This window comes from Heptranchias perlo, chromosome 15 (genome assembly GCF_035084215.1).
Source record: "Heptranchias perlo isolate sHepPer1 chromosome 15, sHepPer1.hap1, whole genome shotgun sequence".
In the NCBI taxonomy this organism is placed as follows: domain Eukaryota; kingdom Metazoa; phylum Chordata; class Chondrichthyes; order Hexanchiformes; family Hexanchidae; genus Heptranchias; species Heptranchias perlo.
The window spans coordinates 36547866-36563164 of record NC_090339.1 but is presented as its reverse complement, the minus strand read 5'-3'; the positions used below and the strand labels follow the sequence as shown (position 1 = coordinate 36563164).

The following is a 15299-nucleotide window of genomic DNA, read 5'->3' as shown; positions in this document are numbered from 1 at the left end:
CAATAAATGCTGGCCTCGCCAGCGACACCCACATCCCGTGAACGAATAATAAAAAAACAAAGTTGGGCGCTGAGACAGAAGGGAGAAATAATGATATAGACATCCTGTAAATGGCCTTGAATGAACAGGGGAGCTTGAGGGGTTGAAATGATGTTGGAGGTGATTCTGGAAACATGTTCATTGGTTTATAGAAAATAAGCAGTTTGTGAAAATTTCATCTTTTCAACAGTATCATTTCACATGGTTTGAGGTACTGGATCTGTGCTTGTCCGATGCCTGCCTGATATCCCTGCTTGATAAGTATGCTACTGGTGTAGTAAGAAATAGACAGTTTCCTAGAAGTAAAGGGAATTAGGGGTTACAGGGAGCGAGCAGGAAATTGGACATGAAGCTGAGTTCAGATCGGTCAAGGCCCTGTGGGTGGCGGAGCGGGCCCAGGGCCTGAGTGGTCGGGTCCTGCTCCTACTTCTTGTGTTCTTTAGATTTGAGGTTAGGATCAGATCAGCCATGATCTTATTGAATGGTGGAGCAGGCTCGAGGGGCCGATTGGCCTACTCCTGCTCCTATTTCTTATGTTCTTATGTTCTTAAGCTAGCAGGGAACATTTTTTACTTCAGTTATAGGGTTTAGCCCATGGCAATATGGAAAATACTTATGACATGAGGATCTTGGATTATTTTCTTAGTGGTGCCTAGGGTTCTCAGTTTCAACAACTCCACCCTATCCCAGTAAAAACATGTTGCTGTATGTTATGAAGCCATTTAAAATTTATGTGACATCCAACCCTCTCATTTTAAGGATTGTAAATTTGAAAAATAAGTAATTTTTATAATAGGCAAAGGTAATTGGCCCTAAAAATTAATCCCTTTCTAGTTGATCTCAACCCCACTTATGCATCTTCTTACCATATCCCTCTATTCCTTCTCAAGAAATGCACCAAGTTGTCTCTTGACTATTATTCACTTTAATGACCTCCCCTAGTATCCTATTCCAGTTGTCTATTGGCCTTTGTGCAAACTAGTTCTGCCTGAATTCACTATTACCTCCCAATTTCCTGCCCTTTCTCTCTCAGCATCTGGGTGTCAGGGAAACACACTTGTGTGAAGGGCAACCTCTGCAAACACTCAAGCACCATCTTACTGACATCCATTCTGTTAACTCATATAAGCTACCACAAAGGCTTCTGCTAATCCTCAATGACACTTCATTAAAGCAATAATGCATCTTCTCCTCTCATCATCATGGGATGCATGTATTCATATGGAGTAAGTGTCCATGCCACTCACAAGCCTTTAACATTGTCTTCTTTCCCTCCAAAGGAAAGTCTCATAACCATTGCATAAGAAATACAACCACTCTAGCTGCCTATTAATAGAATGGGAGCCTTTTTCTTCATAAAATTGAGGGGGTTGTCATATGGAGCTTTGAATGACACATGTGTTCCGTCAATTGCTTCTTGCACCTGTGAGAACTCTGCCAGTCTGTAGAACAAGATAGCTCTCTCTCCTTGTTTCTCAGATTCCTTTGGGAAGGATATGAATTGCATAGCCCTCCTGAAGGTCTGTGACCTTCTTGACACAGTGTTGAGCTACTGCTTGATTAAGATGCAAAGGTCACCTGATGCTGCCTGAAAGGATTCAGTTGCAAAGAAATTCAAGGCAGTGATGGCCTTGACTGTTATGGATAATGCTGCTCCCTTGGTGGAAGTAGGCTGCGGGTCTTCAGCCAGCAGTTGATATATTTCCCTAATAGCCTTCTGAGGTACTACTGTTCAGGAAAGTCTTGGCATGTACACTCTGGTGAGTGGGTATGAGCATGTGCAGAAGAGATGCCTTCCGTGATGCCTCACTTTAAAAGTCTCCAAACTAGCCTGATCCTCCTACTCTTCATAACATAAAAATAGAGAGATTTCCAATGCATGTCCCCTGGTCTAATGCAGTGCTTTGAGCAGAGCTCATAAGCCATTAAAGCAGAGCTTGTATAATTTACAAATGCCTACAGGACTAAGAGTTTCAGTTACTGCCTTAACCTTGCTGCTAGGCATTTTTTGTTATTTTTAATATATGGGGGATGGTATGTAGTGCAGGGAGACCCAAGAAAAAGGGATAAAGAAAAATACCCTTAAAAAAAGCTTATCTTCTGGCTCAGGCCAAAACGATGCTCAGTGTGAAATTGGCTGCTCTCCTGTTTGTTCTCACTCAAGCAAGGAGAGGACAAGATTCAAAGGTACTTTCCCATATAGTCAAATAGAGTGCCAATACTCACTGTCTTGTCTCACACATAAAAAGGGGCAACTGGGATGAGATACCAGAAAGTCAATGCCAAGGAATCACTGCCTTCTAGATAGAAAGGGAGCAAATTGGGAGAAGTTTTAAAAAAAACACTCAAGGGTGTAGAATACAAACTGCATCAAAATATGGTCAGGATGCAAATTTAGTCACGGTATATTATTGCTGAATTCTATGATTGATTGAGAGAGCCAAAGCCCATACTACTTTGAAGTTGTCCAATAGGAGGTGCACAAGAGCAGCTTAAAGTAGCTCTGCGATCATTCCCAATAACACTGTTTCTTAAATCATGAGAGAAATTTTGCTCTGGAGATTCCAGATTTCCCAGAGCAGAGTGCTTCTACTTTCTTGTTTAAACATGCTTTATCTCAGCACTTAAATGCTGCTGTGCTTTATGAACTGGCAGCTGGAAGCCTAGTTAAAGGATTCCAAGTCCATGCTTCAATATTTTATTGTAGCACATCAAGATGAAAAGCTCCTCAGGGAACCTGTATTGCAGACTTTACAACGTATCCCAATAAACATGCCATAATACAAACAGACGTGCGAATAAGCTCAGTGTTGGGGATGGATATAAACATTCCCTATACACATGTAGGCACGCTTCATCCCCCACAAGCAGAGGTCCATATGAAAGCACTTGCGATATAACTCAATGTACAGGAACCTCCCTTATCAAACATTTTTATGTTTTAACACCATCTTTGGTACCATTAAATTGAACAAACCTCTTTACTGTCAGACATGCCTGGTCTTCCAGCTGCCTATGTTCAGTAACACAGGCCTCAAGATAAAAAATAAAATCCCAGTTATTCATAAAAGAATACAATATCCATCTCACTCAACATCCACTTCAGCTGATATCCATCTCAACCAATCATTAACCTAGTTACCATTCTCTTCACCTACCATTCACCCACCCAACATTCATTTTAACCAACATTTGCCTCACCTGAGAACTGCCTTATCCAGCATTCACATCATCCAACATATACCCTATCCAACATTCACCCATTCAACATGCACCTCATCCAATATCTTCTTTGCCCAACATCCACGCACTCAATATTTACCTCTGTTTGGCCTGGTAATTCAAATAATTTGTTAGGTCTTTTCCCACCTCCAGTCCTAACTCTTGTGTTCACTCTTTGGTTCTTCTGACTTCTGTCTTATATCTGCTTCTTACAGAATATCGTGCAAAAAAATCACATTCCCTAAATGCTATTAATCTTCTGATCCTTCTGTGATGCAACTTATGTATCTCTCACTGACGTAGAAGGCTTCATATTTGGCTCAATGATGCTCAAGATTCTGTTGTCTCTTGAAAAAATTCTGCCTAGTGCACCTGCCAGTTGATCAGTGTGAAGCATCTGGTGCCATTTACCTCTGATTGTAACCACGTAAAGCCACTTTAGAGCTGCTAAATGCTACTGCTCCTCATGCGGTGCACATGCCTGTAGAGTAGACAGCTAACCTTGTGTTATAATGTGTGGTAAGTTCATTAGAATATCACAGTACTCCCAGTGCACGGCATATGACATGCCTCTTGGAGGGAATCGAGGCCATCAATAAAGACAATTCTAGGTATCAGGAGTTTAAGTTATGAGGAAAGGCTAAGGAAGTTCGAATGGTTTCCTTTGGTGACTTAATCAAGATTTTCAAAATTATGAAAGAGATTGACAAGGAGCAGGTTATCCAGCATGACCGGTTTTTACATGGCTTCTGGTTGCCCTTAAGTCTATCCTGCTACTAAAGAGGCTGAGAAAACGCTGTAACAAGGGCATGCATTAGAACTGTTCCATTCAATGAAGCAGTTTTGGAGGTACTGCTGGAGGAGGTCCTATAAAAACGGTCCTTTTTGGAACAGAGGAACTGGATAGATATACAGTTAAGAGTGAGTCTGAAAGTTCTAATGATAAGCATAGATGTAGATGGTGCTGTGATAACAGTCCTGTTTTCAGCATGAGAATGACACCTTGGCTCATTTGGTAATACTCCAGATCTAATGGTTATGGGTTCGATCCCCATTTCAAGGTTTGAGCACATAATGTAGGGTGACACTCCAGTGCAATACTAAGGGAATGTTCCATTGTCAAAGGTGCTGTCCTTCAGATGAACTTTTAAACCAAAGTTCTGTATGCCTATTCACCTCTTTTACCTTCTCATGATATCCCTTAATCTCATTCTTCTTCAGAAACACACCCAATTGCCTCTTGAGCCCATTTATATTGCCTGCTACACTGGCCTTAGCCTTCCCTGGTAACTCACTCCATAACTCCATTACCCTTTGAGTGAAAATGGTCTGCTTGGTTTCACGTCTTACTCTTGACTTCCTAACTTTGAATTTGTATCTGGTATTTGAACCCTTCACTATAGAAAACAATTTCCCTCGATCAACTTTGTCAACTTCTTTCATAATTTTGAAAATGTTGCTGAAGTCACCAAAGGAAATTATTCTAACCTCCTTAACCTTTCCTCCTAACTTAAATTCCTGACACCTAGAATTGTTTTTGTTCATGGCCTCTATACCCTCTAAGAGGCAATAATAGTCTTCCTTTGATTAAGTCTCTACACCTATACACATTATTTCTCTAATAATATTGCAGTTTTTTGGCAGCAGAGCCACATATATATCTTTTCTTCAGGCTATATTTAATCATTCTTATAAAGTATCCCCATTTAAATTTAATTTCCCTTCTTTTTAGCCTCCTCTCCTGAGCCACACCCGACACTGCTCTCTGGGTAGGAACAAAGTGGCCTGCTCCCAGAGCTGTGCTGATGGTGATCCTAATCCAGTATATATAAATTCATGAGACTCAGGGGGGGTTGACTCTCCCTCATTGTGAGAAAAAGGCCGATCCCTGTTCCGTAAGATCCCTTTCTGCAAGAACAGATGGCCGCATCTTTGTGCTTCTCTTGGAAGAGGTGGCTGGCTCTGCTCTGTGTGTAGAAAAGTAAGTGATCCTAATCAGATTCTACCCATTTCCTTCCTGGCTCTAAGGCCACTCGTGCCTCCACAAACTCCATCCCAATGTATAGAATGCCAATGGACCAAATTCCATTCCACTGGATTGCTTCCCATTCATCGTATAGAATTCCAGAGGACCAACCCTTCACCCCCTCCCCCAACCATTTATTTCCATTGTGTAGAATCCCAATGGACCTAACCACTTCCCATTCACTCTTGTTGTATAGAATTTCAATTTATCAAATTATTTGATCCCATTTTATAAAATTCCAGATCCAAACATAAAACATTCACAATGATCCATTACTTTTATTATTTAGCACACACACAATATAATCAATCTCTGCCAATTTTCACACAGAGATTACTGCATAATTGACAAGTTTGTGCAAAGTATAGCTTTATGTTGAATGTTCTTGTTTTGTGTAAATTGAACTGCTGGTTGAAGGTTTAATTGGGCTGATGGAGAATTATTTGCCAACGTGGCTGCTTTTCTCTTCAGTTTATAGAAATATTATATGAGTGTAACATGTTCCAACAAACTGGCAATGTGTTTAGCAGAATTCATCTGTGGGAATCAATTCCTGTCACTTTACTCCTCCCCTAATCAATATTACTGCAGCCTGTACTTAGTGAGACAGTACAACCCATCTAGTTATCTGGAGACTAAGTTGGTGGTGGTGGTGGGGTGCGGGGGTGGGGGGGGACAGCACTGACCCAAAACTCCCTTATTTCAGGAAGTTAACCTTGGAGCACAGGGGTTAGGGATGCCCGCTACAACTCAAACTCTGGTACACAGGCAGAAATATCAACCACAAGCCAAATTTATTTCTGTCCGAGTCCACCATCAGCCAGTCTTGAGAGTAAAAGTGAAGGACCAAGACCAAGGTTGAAAAGAACAAAAGCGAAGATGTTGTAAGTCAGAAATTGATGATTAGATGACACTAAACTTTGGTTTACAAAACCTACAGATTGCAGGAATAAGCAATGTTTGAGGGAGATAAGGAATTCCACTGCTTTCAGGCCTGGAAAATGATAATTTGAGTAGGAGACTGTGCAATGAGTTTGCTCACCTCCCTGTCGAAGTCCTGTACTCAGCCCTGCCCTCCAACTGTCTGGGATCAAGAATTCATTGGACAGGTAACTGAAAGCATGAACCTATGACCTGTAACAGTGCTAATTCCCTGTCCCACCTCACCCATATACATAATGAACAAGATGGGCCACACTCTTAGCACACTCTTGACTCCTGGGCTGGAGAAGTCTTGAAAACTTTGCAATAGAAGAAAAAGGTGTGACTGAAGATATAAGACTTGCCATCAATTGTGCTATCAAAGATTTAAATTATCTTGAGGTATCCATCCAGTTTATAATCAGAATTCTTCTTCATCTCCTCCTTTCATCCACTAGCAGGAAGCTCCTAACCCTCTCGTTAAGTTTAATGTTCCTCAAATTGAGGGGAAGACAAAGCAGCAGCAGTGAGAGTCCAATAGGGTGTGGGCTTCATTGATGCTTCCTCTTCCTCCTCTCAATATCATTTATTTTGCCCTAGGAGACTGCAGGGTCCATGAACACAAATGGAGGAGTTGGCTCCAACTCCACCTCACCAAAACTGTTTGATAAGAACCACAAAAGTTTCAATGGGACCCAGCACTTAGGAAATGCCTTGCATTTATATAGTACCTTATCGGGACCTGAGGTCATCCCAAAATGCTTCACAGGCAATAAATGACTTTTGAAGTGCAGTCAATGTTATATACTTAATGTACTCCAGCCTGTGCAGTAACCTGTTAATAACCTATTCCATCCAGCCCGTATGTTATCGTGTAAGTAATATAACTCATTTTGTCCCTGAAACCTACCTCCTGCTCCCTTAACTCCATTCCCAATAAAAAAACAGATCACTCCACTTCCTTTTCTGGTCCTCATGCTAGCTGACATTGTAACCTCTTCTCACCTTCTGCCGCCCTTCATTTAAAAACCATTACCGTCAAAGTCAATCCTCAAAAAAAAACACTAATCAAACACATTTCAAGCCTTTCTTTCCTCTCTAAGTCAGCACGGATTTCAAAAGGGAAGCTCATGCTTGACCAACCTTATTGAATTCTTTGAAGACGTAACAGAAAGGGCAGACGAGGGTAATAAAGTAAGTGTGATATATTTGGATTTTCAAAAGGCCTTCGATAAGGAGCCGCATAGTAAACTCATGACTAAGGTCAGAGCATTTGGAGTCAGGGGACAAGTAGCAGAATGTCTGGCTACAAAACAGAAAACAGAGAATAGGGGTTAACGATAGTTACACAGACTGGCAAAATGTGGGAAGTGGTGCTCCACAAGGATCAGTGCTGGCACCACTGTTGTTCAACATTTACACAAACGATTTGGACTCGGGAATCGGAAGTACAATTTCAACATTTGTGGACAACACCAAATTGGGGGGTATAGTTAATACTGAGCACGAATGCGACAAATTACAGGAAGACATTAATAAACTTACAGAATGAGCGTGTAATTGGCAAATGAATTTCAATATGGATAAGTGTAAGTTAGTGCATTTTGGTAGGAAGAATAAGGAGGCCACATACTCCTTGGACAATAAGAGTCTAAATGTGGTAGAGGAGCAGAGGGATCTGGGGGTACAGATACACAAATCACAAAAAGTAGCGATGCAGGCTAATAAAGCCATAAAAAAAGCAAACAAATACTGGGGTTCATTTCTAGAGGGATAGAATTGAAAAGCAAGAAAGTTATGTTAAACTTGGAGTACTGTGAACAGTTCTGGTCTCCATATTATAAAAAGGATATAGAGGCACCGGAGAAGGTGCAACTAAAATTTACTTTAGAAAAGAGAAGACTGAGGGATGACCTGATAGAGGTCTTTAAGACTATGAAAGGGTTTGATAGGGTAGACGTAGAGAAGATGTTTCCACTTGCGGGGGAGACCAGAACTAGGGGCCATAAATAGAAGATAGTCACTAATAAATCCAACATGGAATTCAGAAGATACTTCTTTACCCAGAGAGTGGTTAGAATGTGTAACTCGCTACCACAAGGAGTAGTTGAGGCAACTAGCATAAATGCATTTAAGGGAAAGCTAGATAAACACATGAAGGAGAAAAGAATAGAAGGATATGTTGATGGGGTTAGATGAAGGGGAGGAGGAGGCTTGTATGGAGCATAAACACCGGCATGGACCTGTTGGGCCGATTGGCCTGTTTCTGTGCTGTACATTCTATGTAATTCTTAGGTCCTTAAACATGTTGTCACCTCCCAGATTTATGCCCGTCTCTCCTACAACTCCTTGTTTGAATCCCATCAATTAGGTTTCTGCCCCTCATACAACACTGAAATGGCCCTAACCAAAGTCATGAATGACATTCTCTGTGACAGTGACCATGGAGCATGATCTCGCCTCGTCCCTCTTAAGCGGTCAATCACACCATTCTCCTCTAATATCTCACCTTCATTTATCCAGTTCGGTGGGACTGCCCACACTTGGTTCCATTATTACCTATTCGATCATTGCCAAAGATCTCTACCAATGGCTTCTTTTCCCATCCCTGCACTATCTCATCAGAAATTGCCTAAGCATCCATCCTTGGCCCCCTCTTCTCTTCATCTACAAGCTGCTTTTTGGCAACATCATCCACAGACATGGGTTCAAGTTCCACATGTACATTGTACCTCTCTCAATCCCTCTACTGCTTTTGTGCTGTCAAACAGATTGTCCAAAATCCTGTCTTGGTAATTTCCTCCAGCTAAACATTGGTAAAGCAGTTCTACGAAGGGTCATCAACCTGAAACATTAACTTTATTTCTTTCTCCACAGATACTGCCTGATTTGCTGAGTATTTCCAGCATTTTCTGTTTTTATTTCAGATTTCCAGCATCTGCAGTATTTTGTTTTTGAATTGGTAAGGCCAAAACCATTGTCTTCAGCCCTACCACAAACTCCACTCCCTCACCACCAAATCCATCCCTGGCCGCTGTCTCAGACCAAACCAGACTGTTCGCATCCTTGGTGTATGTTCAACTGTGAGCTTCCGACCCTATATCTTCTACATCACAAAGGCCACCCACGTCCATCTCCATACTACTGCCTGCCTCAGCCCACCTGCTGCTGAAACTCTGTCACCTCCAAGCTCAATTACTCCACTGCTCTCCTGACTGGCCTTCCATCTACCCTCCATAAACTTCAGTCCACCCTCCATAAACTTCAGTTCATCAAAAACTCTGCTGCCCATATCCTATGCCACTCCAAGTCCAGCTTGCCATCACCCCTATCATCACTGATCTATTTTGGATCTTGGTCACCCAATGGCACATCTTTGTGTTTAAATCCCTCCATGGCCTCACCTCTCCCTGCCTCTGTACCATCCTCCAGTGCAGCAACCATACGCCCTCCCCCCCCCCCCACCATCTCTCCCATAATCTGACTCAGCTTCTTGTGCACCTCACACTCTCCTTTTGCCCCAATGTTGGCGGCCATGTCTTCAGCTGCCGAGACCCCAAGCTTTGGAATTCCCTTACAAACACCATCTACCTCTATTCCTTTAAGACCCTCTTTAAAACTCAACTCTTTGACCAAGCTTTTGCTCACCCCATTAATCTCTCCGTCTTTGACTCAGAATCAACACATTTTCTTATGCCTCTATGATGCACTTTTCTACATTAATGATGCAGGAGCCAAAATTCCTTGGCGATTCTGCTGGGTGTCCCACTGTAACTCTGTTGGGAAAAATGGTGGAAACCTTTTGCACCAGGTCTCTGTCATTTTCAGGAGTTTCAGAATTGCCTTGTACTGGGTGGAACCTCCACCTGTCCCTTAAAATACTGATGTCATTGGAGACAGACCCAGGGGCAGTGATTCCCTACACTAGGAGTTCTCACTGTGGCTCAGTTGGGACCTGGTGTATGTTTGGTGACTGCTACAACCAATGAAGTGAAGAGTACCGTCCTCCAAATGGACAGATGTGGGTCCCACCCAAGGGGTCCAGGCCAAGGAGGCAAACTAGACCGCCAAAGAAAGGGACCATTAAAAAAAATTCCAGGGGGTGAAGAGGACATGGACAAGGTTTGGGGGGGGGGGGCAGTGGCTGGACAACCAACCCCCAATGAGAATTTCAACCTGCTAAATAAATTTGTTGGTGTACATTCTTCTCATCCATTTTAGCGTATAATTTTCTTTAAATAAATCACGTCAAAAAACGAGAAATTATATTTCTTCTTCTCAGGCAAAGATGACAAGGAATTATATTTCAATGATTGAAGAAGTTGCCCGAAAGGCTTAAGACGAAGCGTTTGCCTTTAACAGTAGCCTTTCGCCCCCTGATGGCAAATGCGGATCAAGCTCGGGGCTGCGAGCACACCCCTGGGATTGCGGCCAGCGCGGCACAGGAGGCTGAGTCCTGACAGACATCGTCATTTAAGAAGAATCTGCACAATGCAAGCAAGCAATCCAACAGTTTGGCTGTTGGGGATAAGAAACCAGCTTAGTTAGCCGCTGCTTCAGCCGAAGACTAGGTAATTCCTTTGAAGTAACAGGGGGGAGGAAAGAGCCCCATCCTGTGCATCTTTTGGAAATGTTGTGAATTATTTATTATTTTGTGGTAATGCATGTAAAAAAACAATAAGCTTATTCTAGATTTCTTCAGTTTTCAAGTTTTGAAGAGAAAAAGTTAAATTATAGATCAGCGAAGAATAGTTTGAAGTTATTTAAAGGCACAGAGAAGTTTTTAAACACTGGCTTTGGTCTATCAGTGAGGTGGTGACGAGCCAGGAGGCTGCATGGTTTCAGTCTCAACACTTGAAGGTAAGGGGACAGCACCAGAATCACCACTGTATAATGATATATAAGCCTGGAAATTACTGTTTGCAGCATTAGTGTCCCAATGCTTCACATGTTCGTAAAACTTTCTTTTGTCTACTATTTTAACAGAGCTCTTTACCTGGTCAAAAAGGCTCCAGTAAAATAGCGGACGAAAGAATATTCATTTTACTCTAATATCACAAACAGTATTTTTAGGCAATAATCATACTTGTAATTTCAATATGTCGTTTAAGAAATATTAATAGTATTCCTGCCATGACATAAATTCAAATATCTGCTCAAACTGTATAATTACAAACTTAACATTTTTTTCATTACTTTGTTATTTTTCTCCTTATGCATTTCTGCTGTAAAGTGTTTGTGTGGAATGAAAATAGAACTCATGAATACAATTAGAAATCGGGGGTGAGAAAACTAGAAATACAAGAGGATTAACTCTGTGCAAGATCTTATCAGCATTCAGAATCTATAAAATAACAGATACCCTGGGGCCAAATACAGGCTGGAATCCAATCCAGGAGGATGGATGGTTTTATATAGAATTCTACAGACCTGAGGGAGAGTTACAGTCGAATCAAAAGGTTCAGATGATTTATGAAAAGAATAATTAGCGGGAATGTGGATTGGAACCTAATCGAGCGCGTCAGATGGTTTATGCATTGGATAATGGATACGAGGCAGTGAGTAACGGGATGGGGAGGGTGAAGGGGTTTGGAAAGTTTATATGTAGATTAATTGATTACCCAAGAGTGAGCTACAGGCTAGAATCTAATCAGGGAGTTTGGATTTTATATATATATGGAATGCCTCAGACTGGTCTGAGTTACAGGTTGGAAGCCATTTGAGCAGTTTGGATGGTTTATATCTGAAATAACAAGTCCCCATAAGTGAGTTTTAGAATAACTAGAGATATAATTTTTACAGGTATTTTAAGGGCATGGTGTTAGCTGACCAGTTAGTACATACAAGATAAAGGTGAGCAAAGGCACGCTACGCGTGGAGATGCGTTCCACTCTTTAATCCAACAATTTTTTTTTAAACTTCGTAAATATGAGGGGTAATTTTCCAACATTGTATTTCGGTAGGGAGCCTCACCTGCTGACAGCACATATTGGAAACGTGGGCACGCACTGACTGCAACTTTCCAACCATTATTTGAAATAATGGCTGTGCAAGCCCGAATTTCCAATGTGTGCTGTCAGTGGGCGAGCCTTCCATCTCCAAGAACGCAAAATTGGAACATTACCCCTATAGTTCTGAACTGAATTTGTTTTAAAGCCCTGATTTATTAAACAATTTAATACACAAACTGAGCAGGCAAATGAATTAAAGATTAAGAAGACAACTTGTGCATGCTGGAAATCATTGTTCGTACATCGACTGTGGAGCAGAGGAATTTAAAAATATATAAATTAGTGGTTTGAAATTCTTTTTATTACATTGAGAAATATTCATAACGAGTGTCAGTATATTCAGCTGATATTTGTGAACATTAAAGCTGCCCTGGAGAGTCTTTGCAGTTCATTTTGAGATAGAAAGTTCTCAGATCTGGTAACTTCAGGAATAAAGTATTCCTAGGAATGATAACACGGAAACAGCGAGATTAAGAACATAAGAAATAGGAGCAGGAGTAGGCCATACGGCCCCTGGAGCCTGCTCCGCCACTCAATAAGATCATGGCTGATCTTCGAACTCAACTCCAGTTTCCCACCCTATCCCCATATCCCTTGATTCCCTTAGTGTCCAAAAATCTATTGATCTCAATCTTGAATATACTCAATGACTGAGCATCCACAGCCCTCTGGGGTAGAGAATTCCAAAGATTCACAACCCTCTGAATGAAGAAATTTTTCCTCATCTCGGACCTAAATAGCCCACCTCTTATCTTGAGACTATGAGCACTAGTTCTAGATTCTCCAGCCAGGGGAAACATTCTCTCAGCATCTACCCTGTCAAGCCATCTAAGAATTTTATATGTTTCAGTGAGATCACCTCTCATTCTTCTAAACTCCAGAAAATATAGGCCCATTCTACTCAATCGCTCCTCATAGGACAACCCTCTCATCCCAGGAATCTATCTAGTGAACCTTTGTTGCAACCCCTCTAAGGCAACTATGTCCTCCCTTAGGCAAGGAGACCAAAATTGTACACCGTACTCCAGGTGTGGTCTCACCAGACCCCTATATAATTGCAGCAAGACCTCCTTACTCTCATACTCCAACCCCCTTGCAATAAAGACAAAACATACCATTTGCCTTCATAATTATTTATTATACCTGCATGTTAGCTGTCTGTGATTCATGTACAAGGACACCCAAATCCCTCTGACTATCAACATTTCTTAATCTCTCACCTTTTAAAAAATATTCTGCTTTTCCATTCTTCCTATCAAAGTGGATAATTTCACATTTCCTCAAATTACACTCCATCTGCCACCTGCTTGCCCACTCACTTAACCTGTCTTTATCCCTTTGCAGCCTCTTTGAGTCCTCCTCACAGCTTACTTTCCCACCTAGCTTTGTATCATCAGCAAACTTGAATATATTACACTTGGTCCCTTCATCTAAGTCATTGATATATATTGTAAACAGCTGAGGCCCAAGCACTGATCCTTGCGGCACCCCACTAGTTACAACCTGCCAACCCGAAACTGACCTGTTTAGTCCTACTCTCTGTTTTTTGTCCATTAACCAATCCTCTATCCATGCTAATATATTACCCCCAATCCCATGAGCCTTAATCTTGTGTAACAACCTCGGAGATTACTGGAGACACTGATGTAAGAATGATATTATTACCGAGGATAGTAATCTGGAATGATATTATTAGTGAATTGTGATGTAGGAACAGTATTTCAAATGCAGCCAGTGATATAAATGAGATTGGGAATAGTGGTGCAAGAAGAATATTGTTACTACGGTCAGTAAGAGCAATAAAAACAGAAAATGCCTGAAATACTCAGCAAGTCAGGCAGCATCTGTGGAGAAAGAAACAGAGTTAACGTTGCAGGTCGAAGACCTTTTGTCAGAACTGGAAGAAGTTGAAGATTTAACAGTTTTTAAGCAAATACAGAGCCAGGGAAAGGGGGGAGGGAGGGGAGGAAAGAACAAAAGGGAAGGTCTCTGATAGGTTGGAGGGCAGGAGTAATTAAATGACAAAAGGGATAATGATGCAAGACAAGGAGGATGGTAATGGGACAAGTAAAGAAACAGAAGATGGGTCTAAAGAAGCTGTAAATGGCAACAGCAGAACCATTACCTGCACCTGCTGTCCGAAAAAATGGGAGCAGTGGTTATGATCTGTAGTTATTGAAATCAATGTTGAGTCCAGATGGTTGTAAAGTGCCTAATCAAAAGATGAGGTGCTGTTCCTTGAGCTTCATTGGAACAGTGTAAGAGGCCGAGGACAGAGAGGTCAGAGTGGAAGTGGGACAGGGAATTAAAATGGCAGGCGACCGGAAGGTCAGAGTCACGCTTGCAGAGGTGTCCAGCAAAGCGATCACCCAGTCGGCGTTTGGACTCCCCAGTGTAGAGGAGACCACATCATGAGCAGCGAGTACAGTATACTAAATTGAAAGAAGTACAAGTAAACCGCTGTTTCACCTGGAAGGAGTGTTTGGAGCCCCGTTTGGTGGGAAGGGAGGAGGTGGAAAGGGCAGGTGTTGCATCTCTTGCGCTTGCACAGGAAGGTGCTGTGGGGAGGAGAGCGGGTGTTGGAAGAGTGGACCGGGGTGTCGTGGAGGGAGCGGTCCCTTCGGAATGATGAAAGGGGAGGGGAGGGGAAGATAAGTAAGAGCAATATTATTATTGGTATAGGAAGAATATTATTACTGAAGCCAGTGATATACAATCGATTATTATGGAGATTGTAATATAGGAAGGATACTGGGGATGAAACTGGTCTTAGGCGATAGTGCAAAATGGGCCATAGTGAATCAGCAGCCCATTTCACTCTCCGCCTGATTTTCTTTTCCATTGAAGTAAAATTGGGCAAGGTGTAAAACGGGGGACCGATTTGCTATGGCCCATTTTGATCAACAGCCCAAAATCAATTTCACCCCCAATATTTCTAGGACAGGCTATTATTAGACAACTATTCCTATGTAACTGAAAGGACACTGCAAATTTAGAAGACCTATTGGTGCAGTTTACGAAATGTATACAATTTATGTAAGGACTTGCACAACACCAGGTTATAGTCCAACAGTTTTATT

At 41.8% G+C, this 15299-nt stretch overlaps 1 protein-coding gene across 1 annotated transcript in view; it reads left to right on the top strand.

Moving 5' to 3' along the window:
- The window catches only part of si:ch211-159i8.4 (matrix-remodeling-associated protein 5), a 77213-nt gene that overhangs the window by 24557 nt on the left and 37357 nt on the right, over positions 1-15299 (top strand). The window contains exon 4 of the mRNA XM_067996735.1: positions 9136-9170. Coding sequence (XP_067852836.1) covers positions 9136-9170 — 35 coding nt within the window. The remainder of the gene's footprint in view (positions 1-9135; positions 9171-15299) is intronic.